At 44.6% G+C, this 25180-nt stretch overlaps 1 protein-coding gene across 1 annotated transcript in view; it reads right to left on the bottom strand.

Annotated features, from left to right (window-relative positions):
• Positions 1–24921, bottom strand: part of TRPM5 (transient receptor potential cation channel subfamily M member 5) — a 267814-nt gene extending 242893 nt beyond the window's left edge. The window contains exons 1-5 of the mRNA XM_030201129.1: positions 24818–24921; positions 22939–23119; positions 17138–17304; positions 11926–12103; positions 11477–11541 (exon numbers count right to left, since the gene is read on the bottom strand). Coding sequence (XP_030056989.1) covers positions 11477–11541; positions 11926–12103; positions 17138–17304; positions 22939–23119; positions 24818–24874 — 648 coding nt within the window. The 5' untranslated portion in view covers positions 24875–24921. The remainder of the gene's footprint in view (positions 1–11476; positions 11542–11925; positions 12104–17137; positions 17305–22938; positions 23120–24817) is intronic.
• Between the last annotated feature and the right edge of the window lie 259 nt (positions 24922–25180).

Below are 25180 nucleotides of genomic sequence, written 5' to 3'. Positions count from 1 at the left end.
GTTGGCTTCCGCCCCCCCCCCCCCCCCCCCCCATTCTAGTTTAAAAGCTGCTCTATCTCCTTTATAAAAGTTAGCACCAGCAGCCTGGTTCCATCCTGGTTAATGTGGAGCCTATCCTTTTGGAACAGTCACCCCCTTTCCCAGAATGTCAACCAGTTCCTAGCAAATTTAAATCCCTCATCCCTGCACCATCATCTCAACCATGCATTAAGACTTCAGAGCTCTCCTGCCTGCCCTGCGTGTGGAACAGGGAGCATCTCTGAAAATGATACCCTGGAGGATCTGGACTTCAGCTTTCTACCTAAGAGCCTAAATTTGGCTTCCAGAACTTCCCTCCCATATTTTACTATGTCATTGGTACCCACATGTACCAAGACAGCCGGATTCTCCCCAGCACTATCTAAGATCCTGTCTAGGTGAAGCGCGAGGTCCGCCATCTTTGCACCAGGCAGGCAAGTGACCAGGCACCCAGCTATCCATTAGCCTAATGATCGAATCACCAACTACAACAGATGTCCTAACCCTTTCTGCTTGGGCAGGTGCTCTCAGAGACATATCCTTGTTGCGAGAGGATAATGCATCCCCTGGTGGGCAGGTCCTGGCTAAAGGAGAACTTCCTACTTCACCAGGGTGATGATCTCCTTCTAGGAGACATCCCTCCTCCAAGGTATCACAGGGGCTACCAGGCTGGAGGTGGGACTTCTCTAAAACATCCCTGTAGGTCTCCTATATGTACATCTCTGTCTCCTTCAGCTCCACCAAGTCAGCTTCTCTAGCCTCAAGAGAACGGACCTGTTCTCTGACAGCTAGGAGCTGTTTGCATCAGGCACACACATATAACTGCTCACCAACTGGGAGATAATTATACATGTGACACACAGTGCAAAAGACTGGATAGCACCCCTCTCACTGCTGGAGTGCTGTCTCCATATTAGTATTTTTGAGTTTTTCAATAATTTAAAACTTGCTAAGGTATTAAGGATATTAGTCTAATATAAAAATGTCTTTAGTTTATATGGAGGAGCATAATCGAAAGGGGTGCCCAAGTTTTCCTGAGGACGTCCTCGCAGGATGTCCTGGCGAATGGGTGGGGAAACCTGTATTATTGAAACAAGATGGGCATCCATCTTTCGTTTCGCGAATATGGTCAGGGACACCCAAATCACGAAATTTAGGTCGACCTTAGAGATAGATGGTCATCCTTAGAGATGGTCGTCCCCAATTTTCGGCGATAATGGAAACTGAGGACGCCCATCTCAGAAACGACCAAATCCAAACCCTTTGGTCATGGGAGGAGCCAGCATTCGTAATGCACTGGTCCCCCTGACATGCCAAGACACCAACCAGGCACCCTAGGGGGCACTGCAGTGGACTTCAGAAATTGCTCCCAGGTACATAGTTCCCTTACCTTGTGTGCTGAGCCCCCCAAAACCCAGTCCCACAACTGTACACCACTACCATAGCCCTTATGGGTGAAAGGGGGCACCTACATGTGGGTACAGTGGGTTTGTGGTGGGTTTTGAAGGGCTCACATTTACCACCACAAGTGTAACAAGTAGGGGGGATGGGCCTGAGTCCACCTGCCTAAAGTGCACTGCACCCACTAAAACTGCTCCAGGGACCTGCATACTGCTGTCATGGAGCTGAGTATGATATTTGAGGCTGGTATAGAGGCTGAAAAATTTTTTTTTAATTTTTTTGAGGGTGGGAGGGGTTAGTGACCACTGGGGGAGTAACGGGAGGTCATCCCTGATTCCCTCCGGTGGTCATCTGGTCATTTCGGGCACCTTTTTGTGCCTTATTCGTAAAAAAACATATCCGGGTGAAAACGTCCAAGTATTCGTCATGGATGTCCTTGCTTTTTTCAATTATGGGTCAAAAACGTCCAAGTGTTAGGCACACCCAAGTCCCGCCTTCGCTTCGCCTCCGACACAGCCCCTTGAAATTTGGACGTCCTTGCAACGGACTTCAGTTGGAGACATTCAAAATCAGGTTTCATTATTCCGATTTGGACGTCTCTGGGAGATGGACGTCCATGTTCCGATTTATGTCGAAAGATGGACATCCTTCTCTTTTGAAAATGAGCCTGATAGTGTCCTAATCTTAACAGCCGATCCTTTTAGTTTCTTTTTAACCATTTTCCTCATTTTATTATAGTCGCCTTTTCAAATATTAAAAAATTAAATGCAGCTACAGTAGATTTCCTTTGTGGGTTCATCCCAGATAGTAGCTAAAATTTGACCATGTTATGATCACTGTTTCCCAGGGGACCCAACAACAGCATCTCTCGCGCTATGCCCTGCACACCACCAAGGACCAGATCCAAAATGGCTTCCCATCTCATCAGTTCCTGGACCACTTACTCCAAGAAGCAGTCATTTATTACATCTAGACATTTTATCTTCCTGGCACTCCATGATGTAACATTTATCCAGTCAATATCGGGGTAATTGAAATCACCCATTATTATAGCATTGCCTAATTTGCCAGCTTTCCTAATCTCTGTAAACATTTCTTCATCTGTCTGTTCATTCTGTCCCGGCAGATGGTAGTACAGCCCTACAAGAATGTTCCTTCCCTTCACACATGGAATTTCTACCCATAATGATTCCAAGCTGCTGTGTCATGAAAATGTATATTTTATTTGGCTCAATTCCATCTTTAACATATAGTGCAACCACTCCCTCCAACTTGAGCTCTCTATCACTGTGATATAAATTTTACCCTGTTAACACAGCGTCCCACTGATTGTCATCTTTCCACCAAGTCTCTGAGATGCCTATTATATCTACCTCATCATTTAGTTTTATATATTCTAACTCTCCCATCTTTATTTTTTAGGATTCTAGCATACAGGCACTTCAAATTGTATTTTTTCCTTTGATCTACAAGCTGCTAAGAAGTTGAAGGGGATAATGTGCATCCTTTATCCTGCTTTCTCATTAAGCACACCTGGCTTACTTTCAGCATTGTTGAAACCTCTGTACTGGGATTCCATAAATGTCCTGTTTCAATAGTATCCTACAAGGATACTCCACACTGAACCATGCGCTCCTGGATGACTGTTGGCTTCCCCCCCCCCCCCCCCCCCCCCCCCATTCTAGTTTAAAAGCTGCTCTATCTCCTTTATAAAAGTTAGCACCAGCAGCCTGGTTCCATCCTGGTTAATGTGGAGCCTATCCTTTTGGAACAGTCACCCCCTTTCCCAGAATGTCAACCAGTTCCTAGCAAATTTAAATCCCTCATCCCTGCACCATCATCTCAACCATGCATTAAGACTTCAGAGCTCTCCTGCCTGCCCTGCGTGTGGAACAGGGAGCATCTCTGAAAATGATACCCTGGAGGATCTGGACTTCAGCTTTCTACCTAAGAGCCTAAATTTGGCTTCCAGAACTTCCCTCCCATATTTTACTATGTCATTGGTACCCACATGTACCAAGACAGCCGGATTCTCCCCAGCACTATCTAAGATCCTGTCTAGGTGAAGCGCGAGGTCCGCCATCTTTGCACCAGGCAGGCAAGTGACCAGGCACCCAGCTATCCATTAGCCTAATGATCGAATCACCAACTACAACAGATGTCCTAACCCTTTCTGCTTGGGCAGGTGCTCTCAGAGACATATCCTTGTTGCGAGAGGATAATGCATCCCCTGGTGGGCAGGTCCTGGCTAAAGGAGAACTTCCTACTTCACCAGGGTGATGATCTCCTTCTAGGAGACATCCCTCCTCCAAGGTATCACAGGGGCTACCAGGCTGGAGGTGGGACTTCTCTAAAACATCCCTGTAGGTCTCCTATATGTACATCTCTGTCTCCTTCAGCTCCACCAAGTCAGCTTCTCTAGCCTCAAGAGAACGGACCTGTTCTCTGACAGCTAGGAGCTGTTTGCATCAGGCACACACATATAACTGCTCACCAACTGGGAGATAATTATACATGTGACACACAGTGCAAAAGACTGGATAGCACCCCTCTCACTGCTGGAGTGCTGTCTCCATATTAGTATTTTTGAGTTTTTCAATAATTTAAAACTTGCTAAGGTATTAAGGATATTAGTCTAATATAAAAATGTCTTTAGTTTATATGGAGGAGCATAATCGAAAGGGGTGCCCAAGTTTTCCTGAGGACGTCCTCGCAGGATGTCCTGGCGAATGGGTGGGGAAACCTGTATTATTGAAACAAGATGGGCATCCATCTTTCGTTTCGCGAATATGGTCAGGGACACCCAAATCACGAAATTTAGGTCGACCTTAGAGATAGATGGTCATCCTTAGAGATGGTCGTCCCCAATTTTCGGCGATAATGGAAACTGAGGACGCCCATCTCAGAAACGACCAAATCCAAACCCTTTGGTCATGGGAGGAGCCAGCATTCGTAATGCACTGGTCCCCCTGACATGCCAAGACACCAACCAGGCACCCTAGGGGGCACTGCAGTGGACTTCAGAAATTGCTCCCAGGTACATAGTTCCCTTACCTTGTGTGCTGAGCCCCCCAAAACCCAGTCCCACAACTGTACACCACTACCATAGCCCTTATGGGTGAAAGGGGGCACCTACATGTGGGTACAGTGGGTTTGTGGTGGGTTTTGAAGGGCTCACATTTACCACCACAAGTGTAACAAGTAGGGGGGATGGGCCTGAGTCCACCTGCCTAAAGTGCACTGCACCCACTAAAACTGCTCCAGGGACCTGCATACTGCTGTCATGGAGCTGAGTATGATATTTGAGGCTGGTATAGAGGCTGAAAAATTTTTTTTTAATTTTTTTTGCGGGTGGGAGGGGGTTAGTGCCCACTGGGGGAGTAAGGGGAGGTCATCCCCGAATCCCTCCGGTGGTCATCTGGTTATTTAGGGCACATTTTTGTGGCATGGTCGTAAGAAAAAAAGGACCAGGTAAAGTCGTCCAAGTGTTCTTCAGGGACGCCCTTCTTTTTTCCATTTTCGGTCGAGGATGCCCATGTGTTAGGCACGCCCCCAGTCCCGCCTTCGCTACGCCTCCGACACGCCCATGTGAACTTTGGCCATCCCCGTGACGGAAAGCAGTTGAGGATGCCCAAAATCGGCTTTTGATTATGCCGATTTGGGCGACCCTGTGAGAAGGACGCCCATCTTGCGATTTGTGTCGAAAGATGAGCGCCCTTCTCTTTTGAAAATAAGCCTGATGGTATATTGTGTGATTTATTTAGTGTTTTCTTCTTAGAAATAATGAAATGTAATTAAAACTCTGTAAGAGCTCTCCTCCCTTATTATCCTAATTAGGATAACTGACTATAAATGAAGAGTTGTGCTAGGGGTGAGAGAGATGGGGAGGGAGGGTGGGATGAAAACTAAACTAGGTTGTGCTGTGCCTGCTAGAGGCTATCTGTTAATGCTGTGGTACAAAGTTCAAGTTTTATAGCTAAGGGGAAAAGAGTATGGAGATTAGCTGATAAAGTTTGCTTTTTTATATTTTTATTCTGCCTATCACTAACCTACAATTCCTCCTTTAAACCCCCCCATCTTTAAGTTCCCAAAGCACAAAGCAAAATAATGTTCACTTACCAGAGAAATGTCCTCTTCTCTCAGAAGATCTTGTTAGCAGGTTTCTAAGCAATATTTAAACACAGAAGCCGAGTCACGTGATGGGCTGAGGGAAGAGGTCGCATTCCTTTTCACTCTCGGGTCCTCCCTCCCTCGAACCCTCCACAAACTGGATTGACTTGCTGATAAACAAAGGAAAGTAATCGGAATCAAACTTAAGACTCATGGACTCTTATATCATCCGCGAAACTAGAGCGATGACGGGGAAAACAGCAAAAAAAGAGCCAGAGAAGCAGCGAGGGGTCGGCGAAAACAAGATGGCGCCGAGCCCAGCGTCAGACTCGGCGCCAAGGTTCCATCAGGCCCAACTCGAACAGCTCACAGAAGCGGTAAAGTCCGCTTTGGAACCGCAACTAACCCAGATTGCTGAAAGGCTAACAAGCGTAGAAACGAAGCTTGGTGAAACAACAAAAAGAACGGGCGAACTTGAAGCACGTGTATCGGAAGCAGAGGACGCCGCAGTTAGCGCTGTGGCGTCGTTGCAAGAGATACAAAAAGAATTGAAAGCGCAGGCAATGAAAATGGATGATCTTGAAAATAGATCTCGAAGATCCAACTTGAGACTTATAGGTGTCCCGGAGTCGATACCGGATCGGTCACTGGCGGAACAATTAGAACGCTGGTTAAAATCAGAATTTGCCCTTTCTGACAGTATGGGACCACTCTGCCTGGAAAGAGCTCACAGGTTGGGGAAAAGACTTAATAATGGAACTCGACCAAGAGCAGTGATTGTTAAAGTACATAATTTTGTACATAAAGAAGAAATTTTAAGGGGAGCACGATTAAAATGGGATTCCTTAAACTTTGATGGAGTTAGTATTAAAGTGTTCCAAGACTATTCACAGGCGTTACAGGAACGCAGGAAAGCTTTTACCCCGATTTGCAGACAACTTGCAGAGAGGAACCAACGATTTTTGCTACTATACCCAGCACAATTAAAAATCAACATGGATGGCACTTGGAGATCCTTTGGCTCTCCAAAAGAAGCTCAAGAGGCACTTCAATGTCAGGATCATAAAAACTCTGAACAGGAGGGAAGCAACAGTTGAAGAGCACAACTTAATTCAATGAGAGCTAGAAACTCAGTAATCTGAAGTCAAGTCTCAGTTGGATGTTAGAAAGTTGGCTGAATAGCCTAATGTTGAATAGTAAGTACAATATGTAGTGATTTACAGCGCTGTGTTTTTTCCTGCAGAGAGAGATGAACCAGTTTGAACAGTGAGATACTATCTATGGCAAGTGTGGAGGGGGGAGGGAGGAGACCCTACCATCGTTGACTCAGCACACCTGATCTAAGATAAGAGAGGGGAGTGCAAGGTTGGAGTCAAGGGGGATAGGGGAGGAGGGGAGGGGAGGGGGGGGCGGGAGAGAGGGGGGGATGGGTGGGAAAGTTAAATGTAGGACTTTCTGGGACACATATAGAGATCATCGCGCTGTTGGACACATAGAAAGGGGAAGGGCAACAGAACAGGTCACTGGAGTCATGTGGACAGATAGGAAGGAACACGGGTGGAGCTGGGCCCCGGGGTTCCTCACAAACAAAAAATTTCACCGCTACTCGACAACCGGACATAGTAATGACTAAGCACAATTTAGTTCGGTTCCTTACTTGGAATGTGGGAGGTATTTCATCCCCAATCAAAAGAACAAAAATCCTAGCAGCCCTTAAAAAACATAGAGCGGATGTAGCCTGCTTGCAGGAAACCCGCCTCAATACAGAGGAACATCAGAAACTGAAGCGGGCGTGGGTAGGAGAAGTACATGCGATTCCAGCTGAGGGGAGGAGTAAAGGAATAGCTATTCTGATCCGCAAGGGATTAGTGGCCAAATCGGAAGTTATAGAAAGAGACACTCAGGGGAGATATCTGCTGATTCACCTATGGATTCAACATCGCGAATATACGCTGGTAGCACTGTATGGGCCAAATCTATTTGACAAATCATTCTATGAGCGGGTGGCCCAAAGATGTCTCATCCGCAAAACTATCCCCCTAATTATAATGGGAGACTTTAATCTCGTAGCAGATCCAACATTAGATTGTTCAACACCTAGACGGGCCAGCAGGGGAGGAATGAGATCGAGAGCCCTTCCACAATTCATGCAATCACTAAATTTGGTAGATACGTGGCGGACTCTACATCCAGACTCACGAGACTATACTCATTTATCACGGGCACATGGCAGCTGGTCAAGGATAGATTACATACTTGTAGATCAAAACATGTTTCATATGGTAGCAGAAGCAGTAATAGGGCCAGAAGAGGTCTCAGATCACGCGATGACATGGATAGACTTGACAGATCCAGGGTCATCTGGAGCCGGGGCGGGGTGGCGCTTCCCAACATACTTAGCCGCAGATACTGAATTCAAACGATACTTACAAGATAGCTGGGAGGAATATGAAAAATTTAATGCAGTCCACAAAAGCCAGCCATCCTTGTTTTGGCAAGCAGCTAAAGCAGTATTAAGAGGGGCAATTATAGCCTTCACAGCAAAAAGAGAAAGGCGAATCACTAGAGCAATCACCAACCTAGAAAAAAGACTCCAAAAAGCAAAGCGCAGGTACATTAATAATCCCAACACACATTTCAAAGAACAAATGCAGTCAGCAAGAATAGCGTTAGATTCCCTCCTACAAGATCGAGCCTCTAGGGCATTAATACGTAGGAAATATCGGTTACAACGTTTTGGGAACAAATCGGGAGGCATGTTAGCACGTGTAATAAAAACTTGGGGAGGAAGCAGAGTAATAGTGGCGGTCAAGGATAAGGAGGGCCATATTCAAAACCAAAGAGACAAGGTAGCGAAGGTGTTTCGAGATTTCTATCAAGACTTATACTCTACGCCCATGCCCCACTCTACAGACTCTATTAATCAGTATCTAGAGCAGGCAGGGCTAAACAAACTTGGTGAGATGGAGTTAGAGGAACTCAATTCACCAATAACAGGGAAGGAGCTACAAGACATAATTAAAACGATGCCTAAACACTCGGCTCCGGGGCCAGATGGGTTCTCTAGTGCATTCTACCAAATGTTAACCCAGCAGATAATAAGACCTCTGCTCTCATATTACGAAGAGGTGGTGGATCTGGGAGAATTCCCACTCTATGCTAATGAAGCGTTAATCACATTACTTTTAAAGCCAGGAAGAAAAGAAACGCAGGCAGACTCCTACAGGCCCATATCACTAATCAATGTGGATACAAAAATCATGGCCAAGCTTCTAGCAAACAGAATTCAGAGAGTGTTGCCGACATTAATAGATCCAGAGCAAGTGGGTTTTGTACGAAATAGACATGCCGCAGTAAATGTGAGGCGTCTACTTATGGCAATGGGACAATGTAGTTGTACAGAAACAAAGGCGGTCTTGGTGAGTCTGGATGCCGAGAAGGCGTTCGACAGAGTGGAATGGGAGTACATGTTTGCAGTGCTACAACACATAGGTGTCAAGGGATGGGCATATCAGGCGATTCAATCGTTATACTCGGGTCCCACAGCCGCAGTACTGATTAATGGCTCAAGAACAGCACAATTTTCTATAGCAAGGGGCACGAGGCAGGGCTGTCCATTATCTCCGGCCCTCTTCCTCCTCTCGATAGAACCACTGCTGAGGAGCCTGAAACTAGAAAGGGAGATAGCTGGGGTAGAGGTAGGGGGAGAGACAGTGAAAGCATTAGCGTTTGCAGACGACTTATTGATAATGACCTCTAAACCAACAACGACACTGAGTGTGCTGATAAACAGGGTCTCCCAATTTGGTAAACTCTCAGGCTTTAAAGTCAATTTAGAGAAATCTAGTGTTATGCACATCCAGTCCAGCCCCGATGACATGAAGAGATTTAAATTCCCATTACGTAGAGCGGCAGGCGCCATCAAATATCTGGGGGTACAGATCCCGAGCGACTTATCCCAACTCTATAATCTGAACATTCAAAAACTGCTGACTGAAACAGCAACAAGGCTGGGTCATTGGCAGGGGCTACCTCTCTCTCTCTCGGGACGCATAGCGTTGTATAACATGATGATAGTGCCACGCTGGCTGTATATCTTTCAAGTTTTGCCATTATACCTTTCTAGTAAAGATGAAAAGCAGTTGAATGTAATGCTAAAGAAATTCCTCTGGCAGGGGAGAAGACCGCGACTGCCTCAGTCAGTGATGGAGATACCAAAAGAATATGGGGGAATGGGAGTGCTGAGCATGCGGCATATGACGGTGGCCTGTGCAATGAGACACATCAATGACTGGTTCCGTAACACATCAGATTTTTCAGCGACTCAAATGGAGAAAAACTTATTAAAACCCTTCCACTTCAGTAGTGCCCTTCATGGTTTGGGTAAGAGAACATTCCCAGTTTTGGCGGCCACTAACATTTTACAGACTGCGCAAAAAACCTGGAAGTGGATTTGCAGAATGCATCAATTCTCTTATAAAACTACTCCATACTTGACATTGAAGGGGAATCCAGACTTCCCTCCCGGAGATTTATACACGATGTTTAAACGATGGGAAGACCAAGGAATAATCTACCTTCAACAAATACTAACAGAGGAAGGGAAACTAAAATCATCTACAGATCTTCAAAGGTCAAAGCTGATAACTCCGAAAGACTATTTCCACTATTGGCAGCTACAGCATTATGTGTCTAGCCTGGAATGGGAAGACCTAACAGAAGATGTCCAAGTGGAAGTGGCAGAGGCATTCTCATTCAACTCTCAACAGAAAGTGCCTTTGAAATACCATCACAGACACATCAAAGATCATAAGCTGGAATTGGACTATGATAAATATGCTGGGGGATGGGAGAGTGACTTGAATATCACAGTAACGTCTGACATGTTCAAAAGACATGTCCTGACAATCCAACGATCCTCCTTATTATCAGCACATTGGGAGATGCAGTATCGATTTGCCCTCAGACTACACATTCCCCCACGGCGAGCGTTTCACATGGGAGCCTCCCCAGACGGAGAATGCCCCAAGTGTGGGAAGGAGGGAGCGACTTTGGGGCATATGTTCTGGCTCTGTGTACAGGTGGAGGAATTTTGGAAGATCATTCTGAGACAAGTCTCTAAATTGTGGGCTATAGATTGGCGATATTCCCCGTTGCTGCTATTTGGTAATCCTGAGGTGAATGCCCCGGTCCCAGGAGGCTGCATTGCATTCATAAACCGGGCCATAGTCATAGCGAAGGCAACAATTCTTGTAGATTGGCTTTCCCCAGATGGTCCCTCAGCACAGGTGTGGAGAATGAAAATGGTGGCATTAATGCGTTTGGAAAGACAGATGTGTCAAGGCAGGCCAGAATCAGACTTGCAGCAATTCCTAAAGAAATGGAACCCATTTATACAGACATTACCACATGCTTCAAAGAGTTACCTGTTGAACTTTTAGTGACAACAGCTTGTATTCAGACTGTCAGAAAGTATCCTAGATTTTGAAGGGAAGGGAGGGCAGGGAGGGAGGGTTTGATAACTGGGAAAGGTAGGAGAAAGGGGTTAATTACGGATCAAAGAGTTACACTATGATTCATTGTGGAATGTGAAGCGAAACTTGATAACTCCATGATATAAGATTGTTTATTATTATACGCTCTGAAATAGTATGTGTGGTCTCTGTCAATATCAACTGCAATGGTTAAATATAAACAGATTTAAGGCAGAGGGATAAGAAACGGGGTTGGGGTGTCTGGGGATAAAAAGAAATTTCATTGACTGTGAAATGCTGACTGATGTTCTTGTATAAGATTTGTGTACAAGTTGATGTTTCCTGTTCATATGTATTGACCTTTCAGTCAATAAAAAGATTTAAATATAAACACAGAAGCCACCCTACCTCCATCTTACAGGCATGAACCTAACCTGCTTCCTTCAGTTTTAACAATGCAAACTATGCCTTACCTCAAGTATATTTGGCCATCCATTCATCAATAAGCAAAGCACAGGGATTTCAATGCTGCCTGATCCTGTAAGACATAAATGGTGACCCATAAATACCTATTTTTATGGAAGGGTTCAACAGTAGTAGCTCCAGTATCATAGCAGGAATTCTTCTGCTGATTGGCTCCTTCTGAAGACCAGCCCAGTTCTGCTGAGGGGCAGGGAGAAAGATTGGTAGGAATTGGCTAAAGAGACAGACTGCTGGGGATTGTCTGGAGGGGGAAGAGATAGATTGGCAGAGACTGGCAAGATCTCTATACAACCAAAAAGGTTGGGAATTTCTACCATGGAGTGATGTTTATGCACCCTACCTTTGAGTGATCAGAATTCCTGCTTCAATGGCTCTTTCATACATCCAAGAAGCAGGAGTCAACCCAACCCTGCTGTGTGTTTATAATTCCAGCACCTACCTCCATAGCCAGTGCGTTGCTCTGAAATGTGTTTTTCCAGTTTCAGCCTTAACTTTGTTGTTTCATCAGCTTCATCCTCATTCGTCTGATCCACCAAGATAAAATGGGAGTGATTGTTGTCAAGAGAATACAATGGACCTTGTGCATTATTATCAGTTTTGTAGTAGACTGGACTCTCCTAGGAATCAAATATGAATGTTAATACTGTGATGCCTATGAAACAATATAGAAGAAATAAAGAGTAGGGCAGGGGTGGCACCTGCAAGAACCAAGGGAGATGTGATAGTTCTTGTAAATGATATTTATTTAAAATACACCAAAACTAATTGATACAGCAACTGTGTTTCAGTACCTAAGCGCCTGCCTCAGGAGTCTGAAAAATACGTAAATCAATAAAATACAAATATAATAGATAAAAAATTTGTAAGACAAAGCATATCAATTAGAACTTAAAAAGATGCATTTAAAAATATGACTTAAAAAACACATAGAGAGAGAATGGGCATAAAAGCGGACAAGTCAATGAGATATGCTGATAATCAAAATATGTGGAGATATCCTATATAATATTCTCACACCTCCAACCTTCTGAGGCTGCCTGGGACCGTGGCATCCGCTGGAGGTGGTCTGCTTCATGGAGTAGATCATTGACATCAGCAGGAAACAGCGACCCAGGCAGGGGGAGGAGTAACAGCCAGGGGGAGCAGTAGGCAGCAGCAAACACCGACCCAGGCAGTTTCCCCCTATCTAGGAATCGCAACAGACTGGCTGCCAACCTCCCGCGCAGAATAACCGCCATCAAAAAAACGCCGCCACCCTCCCTCTTCTCTCCAACTCCAGATTCGGACTGTCGGAGAGGACGAAGAGGGAGGACGGCGACACGGCAAGCGTATAGGATGTCGAGGAGGCCGGTGACGGATCACAGCGACGGTCGGGGTCCACTCGCAAGAGGGCAGAGGGAAAGACCAGCGGGTCCGACTCCAGCGCATCGCTCATCCCTGTTCACTAACAACAAAGCAAGCAAACCTACGAGATGCTGCAGGATGTCTAATACATAGGAGTGGAAGAGAGCACAGCAAGTCTATGGTAAGCAACGAAGCACATTCGCTAATCCCCTACACAGCCCTCATTGGCATACACTCGGAAACAACGAAACCTAGGAGCTGCTGCTGCACATTGTCCTTTTAAAATTGTTGATACACAGTGCCTTAAAACGTGAAGGACAAAAGGAGGGGGGAGACAGACAGACCCTGCAACTGGGGATGGGAGGGGGGGAGGGAGGGGGCAGGGCGGGGAAACAGGGAGGACCCTTCAACAGGGAAACAGGGAGGAAGGAAGGAAGGGAGGGAGGGACGGAGGGGGGAGCCCTGCAACTGGGAAAAAGGGAGGGAGCGAGCGAGGGAGGGGGACCCCCCTGCAACTGGGAGGTAGGGGGGGGGACCCTGCAACTGGGAGACAGACCGGGGGGGATGATGACCCTGGAACTGGGAGGGAGGGTGGACCTTGGCACATACTCTCATTCTTACACACACACTCACACCCATTCTCACTCTCTCTCTGTGACACACACACACACACACACTTGCACATTCACTCTCTTTCACACAGTGACTCTCACACACACTCAAACATATACACTTCCAGGAAAACCTTGCTAGCGCCCGTTTCCTTTAAAACAGAAACGGGCCTTTTTTACTAGTGAGTTTATAATTGCTTCAGAAGAGGATTAGCTTTACATGCAATGTTTAAAATGTAAATTATAAAAGGCAGCAAGAGAAACTCATATATGTTTTGAAGAAAAAAAACAAAGTACTTGGTCCTGATTTGCTGGAGCTATAGTACAGCTACATCAGTGTCTGTCCTAAAAATTAAATTTCTCACATAAAACATAAACATCATTGAAAGGGACTGACCTGAAATAATAGTGTATAAAAATGGACTGGACCTATGTACAGTATCCAAATGGGTAAGATGTTTGGTAAAGAAGGAAACTCATGAGTTAAAACAACCATAATGCCAACAACAGAATAATGCCAGCACATGACAAAAACAAATGTACAGAATACCATGCATAGTCTTGACACATTAGTTCAATAAGATAAAGAAATGGAAAGTGATAGTCAGAGAGACGTTTGAGCACGCAAATGGGACATGAACCAAATGCTGATCATATTCCGTGTGATTGAAATATGATTCATTAGGCCACAAATTGAAAAAAAAATCTGCATAGTGTACATTGGAAGCAGAGAAGAAAGAGCCATCAATGTGAAGGGGCATAATCGAACGGAAACGCCTATCTCCATGGGCATTTATCTCCGAGAACGGGTCCATGAAGGGGCGGGCCGAACCGTATTTTCGAAGAAATGGACGTTTTTGAGCTGGGCGTTTGCTTTTTTTAGCGATAATGGAAACTAAAAACGCCCAGCTCAAAAACGTCCTAATCCGAGCCATTTGGTCATGGGAGGGGCCACGATTCGTAGTACACTCGCCCCCCTGATATGCCAGGACACCAACTGGGCACCCTAGGTCAGTGCAGTGGACTTCAGAAAAAGCTCCCACATGCATAGCTCCCTTACCACGGGTGCTGAGCTCCCAACCCCCCTCCCCCAAAACCCACAAATGTACAACACTACCATAGCTCTTAGGGGTGAAGGGGGCACCTACATGTGGGTACAGTGGGTTTTGGAGGCCTCCCATTTACCAGCACGTTACAGGTGGGAGGTGGATGGGCCTGGGGCCACCTGGCTGAAGTGCACTGCGGTACTCACTAAAAGTGCTCCAGGGACCTGCATACATGCAGGCCTGTAGGACTTGTTGCTGCTGTATAACATTGGCACAGCAGTTGACACCTGAAGACTAATCTCTCCGAAAACGTCCTTTATTGGAATAACCGCCTTTATTCACAGTTAACTGCAGATCAGAGGTTGTGCCCCACTGGCAACGAGTCTTCCTCGTACTGCGATTAGCAGTAGGTCAGAGCTGGCAGAATGGTGTACAATGCCCTCTTTCAGCCACATTCAAGGTAAGAACTAAGTGCTGTAACGTGGCTAACACGTGAAAGATATCTAAAACTGGCTTACAAAAATGGCCTTTACCTCATGGACTACCGGAAACAAAACAGGGCACACTCTGACCCAGTAAGCAGGGGGGAAAGCACCATGGGAGTAGAGCCTACCAACTACCAACATCGTGAGCATTTGCCACAAGCTAGTGGAATCATGGAGCCCAATACCCTACACCCACCACAATGCATTGCTGATGTGACTCTGCAGTGCGCATAACAGAAAAGTTGTCACACTCACCCGAGAGCCACATCAGAACCAGGGAAAGGCTGTCAAAGGATAGAACACATTCTGCTGTCATAGAGGTGGGTACGGCATTTGAGGCTGGCATAGAGGCTGGAAAAAAAGTTATTAAAGTGGGGTTTTTTTTGGTGGGAGGGGGTTAGTGACCACTGGGGGAGTCCGGGGAGGTCATCCCCGATTCCCTCCGGTGGTCATCTGGGCAGTTGGGGCACTTTTTTGGGACTTGTTCGTGAAAAAAAAAGGGTCCAAAAAAAGTGACCCAAAATCGCAGTAAAAACGCCTTTTTTTCGATTATCAGCTAAAGACGCCCATCTCTCCTCGGCCAATAACCACGCCCCAGTTCCGCCTTCACCACGCCTCCGACACGCCCCTGTCAACTTTACCCGTTTCCGTGACGGATTGCAGTTGGAAACACCTAAAATCGGCTTTCGATTATACCGATTTGGGCGCCAATGGGAGAAAGACGCCCATCTCCTGATTTGGGTCGCAATATAGGCGTTTTTCTCTTTCGATTATAAGCAGGAATGTGTTACAATTTTTATGCCTAAAGAACTACTGGTGAATGGGAAGGGGAAATACTAGCAGTGTGCAGGGTATAAATTATTGAGTTGTGGGTTGAAAACAATTGTGTTTAATAAAGCAAATGTTTTAAATAAAAAACCCTTTTAAATCAATTCCATCTTTTTAGTTTTTTTTTTGTGTACCTCTTCTGTGCTTCTGGGTGGTGTGTTCGGACCACCAGGTCAGGACTACATTGAAAAACTAAACCAGAACACATTCTGAATTCCATCTCGACCCAGGAGTGGGGGAGAGGTTTACAGTATGCGGGGAGACTTGCGGACCTGAACATGTATACTCTGGAGGAAAGGAGAAACAGGGGTGATATGATACAGACGTTCAAATATTTGAAAGGTATTAATCCGCAAACGAATCTTTTCCGGAGATGCGAAGGCGGTAGAACGAGAGGACATGAAATGAGATTGAAGGGGGGCAGACTCAGGAAAAATGTCAGGAAGTACTTTTCCACGGAGAGAGTGGTGGATACTTGGAATGCCCTCCCGAGGGAGGTGGTGGAGATGAAAACAGTAACAGAATTCAAACATGCGTGGGATAAACATAAAGGAATCCTGTTCAGAAGGAATGTATCCTTGGGAGCTTAGCCGAGTTTAGGTGGCAGAGCCGGAGGTGGGAGGCGGGGCTAGTGGTTGGGAGGCAGGGATAGTGCTGGGCAGACTTATACGGTCTGTGCCAGAGCTGGTGGTGGGAGGCGGAACTGGTAGTTGGGAGGCGGGGATAGTACTGGGCAGACTTATACGGTCTGTGCCCTGAAGAGGACAGCTACAAATAAAAAGTAGCACATATGAATTTATCTTGTTGGGCAGACTGGCTGGACCGTGCAGGTCTTTTTCTGCTGTCATCTACTATGTTACTATGTTATAATACAATTAAATTGTACCATCATAATCATAATGGAAAGAGAGAACAGCTTATTCAATTCACCACATTACAGAAGCTAATCTTAACGTAGTGAAAAGAGAGAAAAAATAGAAAACAATAGGGGCAATACTGTTGACTTATCTAACTCTCCCTATACCTATCCTTCCCCAGAGGAAAAATATCATTGGTGTATTTTCAATAAACATCATTTACAAGAACTATCACTTCTTCCTTGGTCCTTGGAGGTGCAACCCCTTCCCTACTCTTTGGATCTTCTTGTTACGGTCATAGGGATTGTTGTTCCTCTTGTGTTGTATCATTCCACTAAGAAACAATAAATCCATCTTTCAATGCCCAGACAGTGTAATTCCATCAAAGCTTTCCATGGGATGAACATTTCACAACTGATTAATGCAGGAGACATATTTAATAAGAAAATACAAATTTCCAGTGAGATGAAAGTCGAATACCTTTGCATTATCCAAGACCTCCCTGTGTTGAATCATTTCTAGTGAAGCTATTCCTATTGCAACAACTTTAATTTTGGACGATGTACTCGCCAAAGAGTGATCTTGAACTGCTTCCCCTATATGTCTCGTTATTCCAGCTCGCAGACCACTGGTGAAGATCCAGGCACCTGTAAGAAATACAAGGTATGCCATGTTTGTTTGTTTCAAAAATCTGTGGGCTCCTACAACAATATTTAGAAAAATGATAGATGTATAGGGAGTTCATTTCATGTCCTGGTGTTCACCACATGAAAATTTTGCCTAAGAATTACTAGCTGAATTTGAAGACAGTCAAGATGCAGCTATTAATAATTTCAAGCAGAGGAAACCTCACCTTTGGTGAACTGAAGTACATTTTTCTATAAGATGGCACAGACTAGTGGTTAGATGGCTATATTACTGATCCAAACTTGAAGAAATCTACTGTTTATTCAAGGCTGTGCATTTGTTACAGTATATTCATATACAGATGAAATAATACAATGATGCTACAATATGAATATCTTTATTTTAAACTTGTTTTCTGTACCATTTTGTAAAAATGTAAAAAGTATGGCCATGATATTCAGCAGCACTTATCTAGTAGGTAGGAACAATTCCAACTCGGATAAGTGCTGTTCACTGGGGCCAAAACCAGATTCTCAACAGCATTATATGGATAAAGCCACTGAAAGTCCTCACAGACTCCCTGGGGCAGAGCCAAGGCAGAACCAGAAGCATCAGTATCCATATAATTTCTGGCAGTTGCCTTATACGCAATATTCAGCGCCAGCATTCGGATATGGCTTAGTGTTGAACATCAGGACATAACTTTGAATGTCGCAATCAGCATTTAAAGCAATGCTGACCACAGAGTTTAAATATCAGGGGGACAATATTTTGCCATCACCAAATTTGTGTGTGTATGTGAAAATACACGATATTATATGGTTTTAATTCATCTTTAGACATTATCCGCTGGATTCTATATATTGCACCTAGCATTCTGCGCCATAATCCAAGCATATTCTATAAGAACGTGTGTAATTTAATTGGCTTAAAAAGGCAATCAGCATTTTTAACAGCATTTAACAAGCAATAATGAACACTAATTGGCAATAATTGTAATGCACAGAGCTAAAAAAAGGCATGGTTATGGGTGGGGAAATGGGTGTTTTGTGGGCGTTCCAAAATTAACATGCACTGTTATAGAATACGCCCCTCTGTGCCATAGAAGGGCATAATCGAACGTCGCCAGCGAAATAGATCACCAGCGATCTATTTTGGCAGTGGCGCTACAGCTGGCCGTAACCGTATTATCAAAAAAGATGGCCGGCCATCTTTTTTTTCGATAATACGATTTAGCCCGGCCAAATGCCAGAGTTCGCCAGGTTTGAGATGGCCGGTTTTGTTTTTCAGCGATAATGGAAACAAATGCCGGCGATCTCCAACCCGGCGACATCCAAGGCATTTGGTCGTGGGAAGAGCCAGCATTTGTAGTGCACTGGTCCCCCTGACATGCCAGGACACCAACCGGGCACCCTAGGGGGCACTTCTAAACATTTTAAAAACATATACAAATACCTCCCAGGTGCATAACCTTGGGTGCTGAGCCCCCCAAATCCCCCCCAAAACCCATTCCCCACAACTCTACACCACTACCATAGTCCTTATGGGTGAAGGGGGGCACCTACATGTGGGTAGAGTGCGTTTTGGGGGGGGGGGGTTGGAGGGCTCAACACTTACCACCACAAGTGTAACAGGTGGGGGTGATGGGCCTGGGTCCACCTGCCTGAAGTCCACTGCAACCAACATAAATTGTTCCAGGGACCTGCATACTGCTCTTAGGGAGCTGGGTATGACATTTGAGACTGGCATATAGGCTGGCAAAAAAGGTTTTTATTTTTATTGTTTTAGTGTGGGAGGGGGTTGGTGACCACTGGGGGAGTACGCGGAGGTCATCCCCCATTCCCTCCGGTGGTCATCTGGTCAGTTCGGGCACCTTTTTGAGGCTTGGTCGTGAAAATAAAAGGACCAAGTAAAAGCAGCAAAATACTGATTAACGCCACTTTTTTTTTCCATTATCCGCAAAAGCCTGCCATCTGGTAGCCACACCCATGCCCGCCCATGTCCCACCTTCACTTTGCCGCCGACACACCCCCTTGGATTTTCGCCGGCTCGGCGACGGGAAAGCAGTGATGTTGTCAAGAAAGCAGCTTTCGATTATACCGATTTCGCCGCTTTTGCGAGATCGCCAGCCATCTCCCGCTTTATGTCGGAAGATCGCCGGCGATCACTTTCGAAAATAAGCCTATAAATCTACATGTCACTATTTAAGTCATGTTTCTCGTGGTGTATGTTTATGTTTATTAAAACTTTCTATACTGACTGGCAGATCTGGGCAGTTTACAAATCTAAAAATATAAACTTAAAAGAGGAAAGGAACTACAATAATCAACAAGAAAGAAACCAAGCAGTCAAACAAAGAGGGGCATAATCGAACGTCGCCGGCAAAATAGTTCGCCGGCGATCTATTTTGGCAGCGGCGCAACAGATGGCTGGAACCGTATTATCGAAAAAGATGGCCGCCCATCTTTTTTTCGATAATACGGTTTAGCCCGGCCAAATGCCTTTGATTTTGCCGGGTTTGAGATCGCCAGTTTTGTTTTTCAGCGATAATGGAAAAAAATGCCAGCCATCTCAAACCTGGCAAAATCCAAGGCATTTAGCCGTGGAAGGAACCAGCATTTGTAGTGCACTGGTCTCCCTGACATGCCAGGACACCAACCGGGCACCCTAGGGGGCACTTCTAACAATTTTAAAAATATATACAAATACCTCCCAGGTGCATAGCTCCCTTCCCTTGGGTGCTGAGCCCCCCAAATCCGTCCCAAACCCACTCCCCACAACTCTACACCATTACCATAGCCCTCATGGGTGAAGGGGCGCACCTACATGTGGGTAGAGTGGGTTTTGGGGGGGTTTGGAGGGCTCAACACTTACCACCACAAGTGTAACAGGTAAGGGGGGATGGACCTGGGTCTGCCTGCCTGAAGTGCACAGAAGGCAAAAGTAGAGACTAATAGACGATTCACCACTGGAGACGTGAGTCCAACAGTCTTTATTATATCAGAGATAACGACCTGAAGTGCACTGCACCCATTAAAAACTGCTCCAGGGACTTGCATACTGCTGTCAGGGAGCTGGGTATGACATTTGAGGCTGGCATACAGGCTGGGGAAAAAGGTTTTTATTTTTATTTTTTTAGTGTGGAAGGGGGTTGGTGACCACTGGGGGACTACGGGGAGGAATCCCCCATTCCTTCCGGTGGTCATCTGGTCAGTTGGGGCACCTTTTTGAGGCTTGGTCGTGAAAATAAAAGGATCAAGTAAACCCAGCGAAATACTGATTAATGCCGCTTTTTTTCCCATTATCCGCGAAAGCTGGCTATCTAGTAGCCACGCCCATGCCCGCCCATGTCCTGCCTTCACTACACCGCCAACACGCCCCCTTGAACTTTCGCCAGCGAGGCGAAGGAAAAGCAGCGATGCTGTCAAAAAAGCCGCTTTCGATTATACCGATTTCGCCGCTTTTGAGAGATTGCCGGCCATCTCCCGATTTATGTCGGGAAATGGCCAGTGATCACTTTCGAAAATAAGCCTGAAAGGTATATAGTAGATGACGGTAGAAAAAGACCTGCACGATCCATCCAGTCTGCCCAACAAGATAAACTCATATGTGCTACTTTTTGTATATACCTTACCTTGATTTGTATCTGTCATTTTCAGGGCACAGACCGTAGAAGTCTGCCCAGCACTAGCCCCACCTCCCAACCACTAGCCCCGCCTCCCTCCACCGGCTCCGCCACCCAATCTCGGCTAAGCTTCTGAGGATCCCTTCTTTCTAAGGTCTAAGGGAAACCAACAAATGGGGGGACAGGAGGAGGGAGGGAATGACTAGAATGGAGGGCAAGACAAAGTAGTAGTAAGGGGTAGGAACAAGTAATGAACCAACTACAAGCATCTTAGACAACTGATTAATCAAATGAAATGTAAATGAATGTAAATGGATGCACATAGTTCTAGGTGCTGGGATATCAACTAAGCATATTCTATATACTGCACCTAAATCTAGGCACTGCGTTTTGATAAATTGTGCACTCTATATGCACATAGGACTAGATTCAGTAAATGGTGCTCAAAATTCCATGCTGAAAAAATCCACGCAGAGCACTATTCTATAAATTCTGCTCCGAGTTGTGCACTGATTATTCCAGCTCACAGAACAGTGTACATCCTGGCATATAATTTAGGTGTGGATCCCCAGTATTCAATAATAATAATATGTGGGAGGGGCATTGTTGGGTCAGGTGTGTTTTCAAAAGATGTGTGCATTGTTATAGAATTCTGGGGATCTGCGCCCAACTTGCACACCGGGATTTACACTGGCTTTCAGCTGGTCTGGAATTTGGCAGCTAAGATTTAATGCTAAAAAAATGTAGGGTCATGCATTTGGGCTGCAAAACCCAAAGGGAACGGTATAGTTTAGGGGGTGAAGAACTTTTGTGCATGAAAGAGGAGCGGGACTAGGGTGTGATCATATGTGATGATCTTAAGGTGGTCAAACAGGTAGAAAAGGCAGTGGCAAAAGCTAGATGGATGCTTGGGTGCATAGAGAGAGGAATGTCCAGTACGAAAAAGGAGGCAATGATGCCCCTGTATAAGACTCTGGCGAGACCTCATTTCGAATATTATGTACAATTCTGGAGACCACGTCTTTAAAAAGATATAAACAGGATGGAGTCGGTCCAGAGGGTGGCTACTAAAATGGTCAGAGGAATTTGTCATAAAGAGTATGGGGACAGACTTAAAGATCTCAATATGTATACTTTGGAAAAAAGGCAGAAAAGGGGAGCTATGATAGAGACATTTAAATACCTACGTGACATAAATGCACAGGAGGTAAGTCTCTTTCAATTGAAAGGAAGCTCTGGAACAAGGGGGCATAGGATGAAGGTGATAGGGGTAGACTCAGGAACTGTCTTATAATAGTTGCTTGTTATACTACTATCATGTTTTATCATTATCATGTTACCCAAGATCCTTCTGTATCACTAAATGTCTATTTTCTAATATATATCCACCATTCATGATGTATTGTAAGCCACATTGAGCCTGCAAAGAGGTGGGAAAATGTGGGATACAAATGCAATAAATAAATAAATAAATACTTCTTCACGGAAAAGGTGAATTCGTGGAGTGGCCTCCCAGTGGAAATGGTGGACTCAAAAACAGTGTCGGAATTCAAGAGAGCTTGGGACAAGTACACAGGATCTCTACGGGAGTGATAGGGAGAATAGATAGTATGGATGGGCAGACTGGATAGGCCTTATAGTCTTTATCTGCCTACAGTTTTCTATACTTCTATGGTGTAAGTCCTTGCACGGGAATCCCTGCTAGGTACTATTTTATAAAGTGCTGAGTCCTGATTTTTTTCCAACACCTACTTTTCAGCGCCATTTACTGAATCCGGCCCTATGTGCATACAATACACAGTGTGCACTAAATACAAATGTGCACTATTAGAAGATTCATTTTCAAATTTTAAAAAAGGAAAAATATTCTGGCTATACATTCCTGGGTTCTACTATTGAAGAAAGCTCACACCTCAACCCAGACTTCACCATCAAGTAAAACAGGGCAGAGAAATAACAGGCCACACCCTTTGTGCAGAGACTATTGGCATAACGTCTGAAAAGTGCAATATCTGCAGGAGTAGCAAACCTGTGCTCTGTGCGCCTTTCACCAGTCCTTTTCTCATAATATCCCGGAGCCAAGGTTTCATCTGAAAGTTCTCTTCACCCCCAACAAGAGATACCACCAGGTTTGGTGCTGCCAGATTCCACTCATTGACCATGAGATCAAATATAACACCAGGATGGATACCACATGGAACCTTAACAAACTAGAGAAAGCAGAAGAGTCATCTCATTTCAAAGCATAGCCAAACTTGAAGATTGCATTGATGTCCAATAACAGATCTTCAAAGCTTTGTTTATTACATGTCCCGTCATTTTGACAGGTCAAATATGATGTGGCTTGCTCTCATGTAGGGTTGAGATTATGGACTTCTCTGCCAGGAGAATAAAAGCTGCTAACCAACTTGACCACATTTTGGAAGCAATTGAAGGCCTATTTTATTAAGGCAGGCTTTCCTATAAGTTGCTACCTAAAGGCAGGAATCGAACAACAATTCTATAATAGGGGCACCTGGTATGTGGCTATTCTATCAAGGAATGTGGTGACTTACTTTACCTTATAGAATAATACTGCCTGACATTTAAAACCATTTAACCAGCCATTTAACCAACTATCCGGCAATATTCAGCAGGAGATAACTGGTTATCTCCCGCTGAATATTGCCGGACAGCTCTTAGCGGATAGTTGGTTATATCATGCAATATTACCGGCTATCCGCCAATATTCAGTCCATCACTGGCTAAGTTTGGTGGCCTAATTAGGCTGCCAAAATAGCTGGAATATCTTTAGCTAGTTTAAACTTTACCAGCCAGTGCTGAATATCGGCTTGGCCAGTTAAATTTAAACTCGTCAAAAAACACCTCGACATTCAATGCCGGTCACTGGAAACAGCTCAACGTTGAATATCTGGGCTTCCAAGGTCTGAATATTGGGCCCATAGTGTTTATGATTTTATGATTTCTTTAATGCTTTTATCTATTATGTACATTTGGTTGTTACCCACCTGGATGTTTGGATCATGCAGGCTACGTTTTTGTAAAATAAGATCAGTTCACCTATAGTCACATTTTACATTCATTCACGCTCTGCATACTGAAGGAAGGAAATATATTTCATCATGCAAAGAAATTCAATGGGAGACACTATATTGATTGATTTGAATTTCTATATTCAAAATGGACTACACATGTAGAAGATTTTGTCTTATATAATAATGACATTTTTGAACATTTTATAGTTATTTTTACTATTTACCATCTTTTAAGTAATTTTCCTGGGTGGGACTTTTGGATGAGTAATGATGATCAGTGCTCATCTCTCTCACAGCAGTAACTGCATATGACTAGCTCATCATTCTCCCTTTCATGCATACTTGTATAATAAGTCCTTGATGAATGCATGGATTTTTTATAAATAATTCTCTGCAATTTTAACCCTTATAAACATACATAACAAAAACAAGTACATTGCATATGCTCAACAATTTATCCATGGCTAGTGACACTGTGTGGTTATATGGATTGTGCTGCTGAAAATTCGGTATAATGCTGGAGAAGAGCAAGGGTGTGGATGTTTTACCTGTCTCTATGGATTGTTCACATGATTCATTCACTATCCTGAAAGCTATCCGCATAGCCACTGAATAGCACTACTATCCAGAGTCTGCAGCAGTCATCGCTTTCCAAATAAATCCAGCTCTATTAATATATATGGAATATATTTAAATGATGCTACCAGTGTTTAAAAAACATGCAGACTGTGACATTTGAATATTGACCTGTTAGTCCATAGTCCATTGCAATCTACAGTAGTAATTTGCTGATGCTGCATTTAATATGTGATGAGCTATACAGTTAATACTTTTTCCAAAAATATATCCATTGATTTCTGCTCCTTTTCATACCTTTCCATTCTTCCTTCCACAACTCATGAAATCAATCTCTCCAGTACTATACTGCATATCCCTTCTCAGTGTTTCCTTTTTCCAAGTCCTGTAGTTGGCATCTGGGTTTTCTTTTGCCATTGCCGTCTGAACAGCAGGACATGGGCCTTCACTATCATAAAATGGAAACATTTATAGATGAGTTCCAGACCTTGCCAACGTCTGGACTAAAAGAAATTCATTAGATGTGGAGCCCCATTTTAGATAGAATACAGAGATCAGAATTGACACATCCAGGTGAGCTGAACAATTCTGGTAATATTTCAGAACAGGATCTACTGACAGAGCCAGTTCTGAAATACAAGCAAAGATGCACATGTATGT

The sequence above is a fragment of the Microcaecilia unicolor genome, chromosome 4 (assembly GCF_901765095.1).
Source record: "Microcaecilia unicolor chromosome 4, aMicUni1.1, whole genome shotgun sequence".
Lineage (NCBI taxonomy): Eukaryota > Metazoa > Chordata > Amphibia > Gymnophiona > Siphonopidae > Microcaecilia > Microcaecilia unicolor.
This window is presented reverse-complemented; position numbering and strand designations above follow the sequence as displayed.